This window comes from Crinia signifera, chromosome 5 (assembly GCF_055691185.1).
Source record: "Crinia signifera chromosome 5, ASM5569118v1, whole genome shotgun sequence".
Lineage (NCBI taxonomy): Eukaryota > Metazoa > Chordata > Amphibia > Anura > Myobatrachidae > Crinia > Crinia signifera.
The window spans coordinates 180,916,699-180,918,697 of record NC_139221.1 but is presented as its reverse complement, the minus strand read 5'-3'; the positions used below and the strand labels follow the sequence as shown (position 1 = coordinate 180,918,697).

The 1,999-nt window shown below is 33.9% G+C and overlaps 1 protein-coding gene across 1 annotated transcript in view; it reads left to right on the top strand.

Moving 5' to 3' along the window:
* Positions 1 to 1,574, top strand: part of IRX2 (iroquois homeobox 2) — a 5,474-nt gene extending 3,900 nt beyond the window's left edge. The window contains exons 4-5 of the mRNA XM_083188298.1: positions 241 to 308; positions 1,015 to 1,574. Coding sequence (XP_083044424.1) covers positions 241 to 284 — 44 coding nt within the window. The 3' untranslated portion in view covers positions 285 to 308; positions 1,015 to 1,574. The remainder of the gene's footprint in view (positions 1 to 240; positions 309 to 1,014) is intronic.
* The last annotated feature ends 425 nt before the right edge of the window (positions 1,575 to 1,999 follow it).

The following is a 1,999-nucleotide window of genomic DNA, read 5'->3' as shown; positions in this document are numbered from 1 at the left end:
TGTAAATAATAAGATCTGCGTCTGGGAGGATGGATGCATTCCCCTCATGTGTAACGCATTTGGCCTCATGTCACGCTGTGTTTCAGGTTCTAAATGAGAGTACTTATGTTAATTGAAACCATAGTATTTAATGTAGCACCTAAACCTCCTGGCTGTGAATTGAGTCCATTGGAGGATTGGAACATATAATCTAGTTAGCTGGCTGTGTCCTGTGACTAACTGACGGTTATATTTTGACAGATCCCACTGAAGTCTGCACAGTAGGAGCACAACCATACCTATAGATGTGCTATCAGACAGCCATGGAAGTAAGTAGAAACAGTCTCTATTGCCCGATCATATGGGAACAGATCCAAGACCTATTGTACAGCCTATCAGCGACCTTAACGTCCATTACTTGATTCATTACTTGATTCATTACATAGACCTCTGCTTAGAAACTCAATCAGTATTTTCGTGTAATGTCATTTTTCAGGCCTAAATTCAAAATAGCACTGAATGAATTAATTGGTAGCAACCTGGCATAACCAGTAAATTTCATATATATGCTACAGTATCTGTATAGCGAGAGATAAATATAGCTATAAAGAAAGAAAGAAAGAAAGAAAGAAAGAAAGATAGATAGATAGATAGATAGATAGATAGATAGATAGATAGATAGATAGATAGATGGATCATTATTGCTTTATAGTAATCTGAAATCCCTGGTGCACTATATTTATAATTCCATTTTGTAGTATTATCTGTAAATCGATGTAGTATGTAATATAGTATTGTAGGCTGTAATGATAAATACTATCCACTGAATTGTGACGATATTAAGATCTGACTTTACATCTAGCAGAGCACCAGGGACATATCTGAATGATATGGTATAGAATATATATATATATATATATATATATATATATATATATACACACCTTTTTTAGAACAAAATACAACGAAATGCTATTGTTAAAATATTATGTAACGAAAAAAATATTTAGTGATGGTTTTTTCCTTGATTCACAGGTAGGTGTCACAATTGCTTTGAAAAAAGGGAGCAAGCCATCATCTCTCCCCGAGTATACCATATCTAAACCCGGATAAGATCTTGTGCCACTGTATAAAGGAAGACACACAGAGCACTATTAAATCTACAGACTTTTTTTTTTTTAAATAACAATGGAGAGGTCCCTTCGACATATGTGAAATTATTGGTATAGTATAGTTGCCCTAATGTATATTGTGACTTTTTGCAAAGAATCTGTTTTTTCTCAGGATATCTTGATCACTTCATTGCCACGATATATATATATTCTATAAGTGTGATAGAATTTATTGTTAAGAATGGACAGAAAGAAGAATACAAATCTAATAAGTAAAATATCTAAGAATAGAGACTGCTTCGTGATTGATGAACTGGAGTACTTAATATGTGGGATAAAGAAAAACAAAACAAAAAAGATTTGATATTTATTTTTATAATGATATGAAAAAAAAAGCTTCTAGTAATTTATGCAAGTTGTATTGCAATGAAATTTAAAACCTTTTTGTAAATAAATCCTGCCTCGTTTTTATTTGAAAACAGATGATAACAGTGAACGATCTTTTTTCTTCCTCTCTCTTGATTGTCAATAAGAATTCTTTAATAATTTATATCGAAAATTGTAAATAAAAATAGGTTAGTCTCATGAAAGGTTTTGTGTTAGTCATGCTATTACAACAGGCAATGCGCACACCCAACATGCATGTACTGTATTTACCATTGCCTTCCTGTCAGCACACACAAACATGCCTTTTTGACAATCCCACTCTCATCCGTGTGTTTCCTTCCCACCACTTGCTATTACCAATCTTCCTCTATCCATATGGAAGGTGGTGGTCATTTACAAGGAGCGTATTAGTGATCTGAATTAGTCATCATGGCAGGATAATGTTGCTGACACAGTGTGGTCGCCAGACAAAGCAAAGAGACTATTCAGTGGGATCACCAGATAACTGCACCGCTAATGTG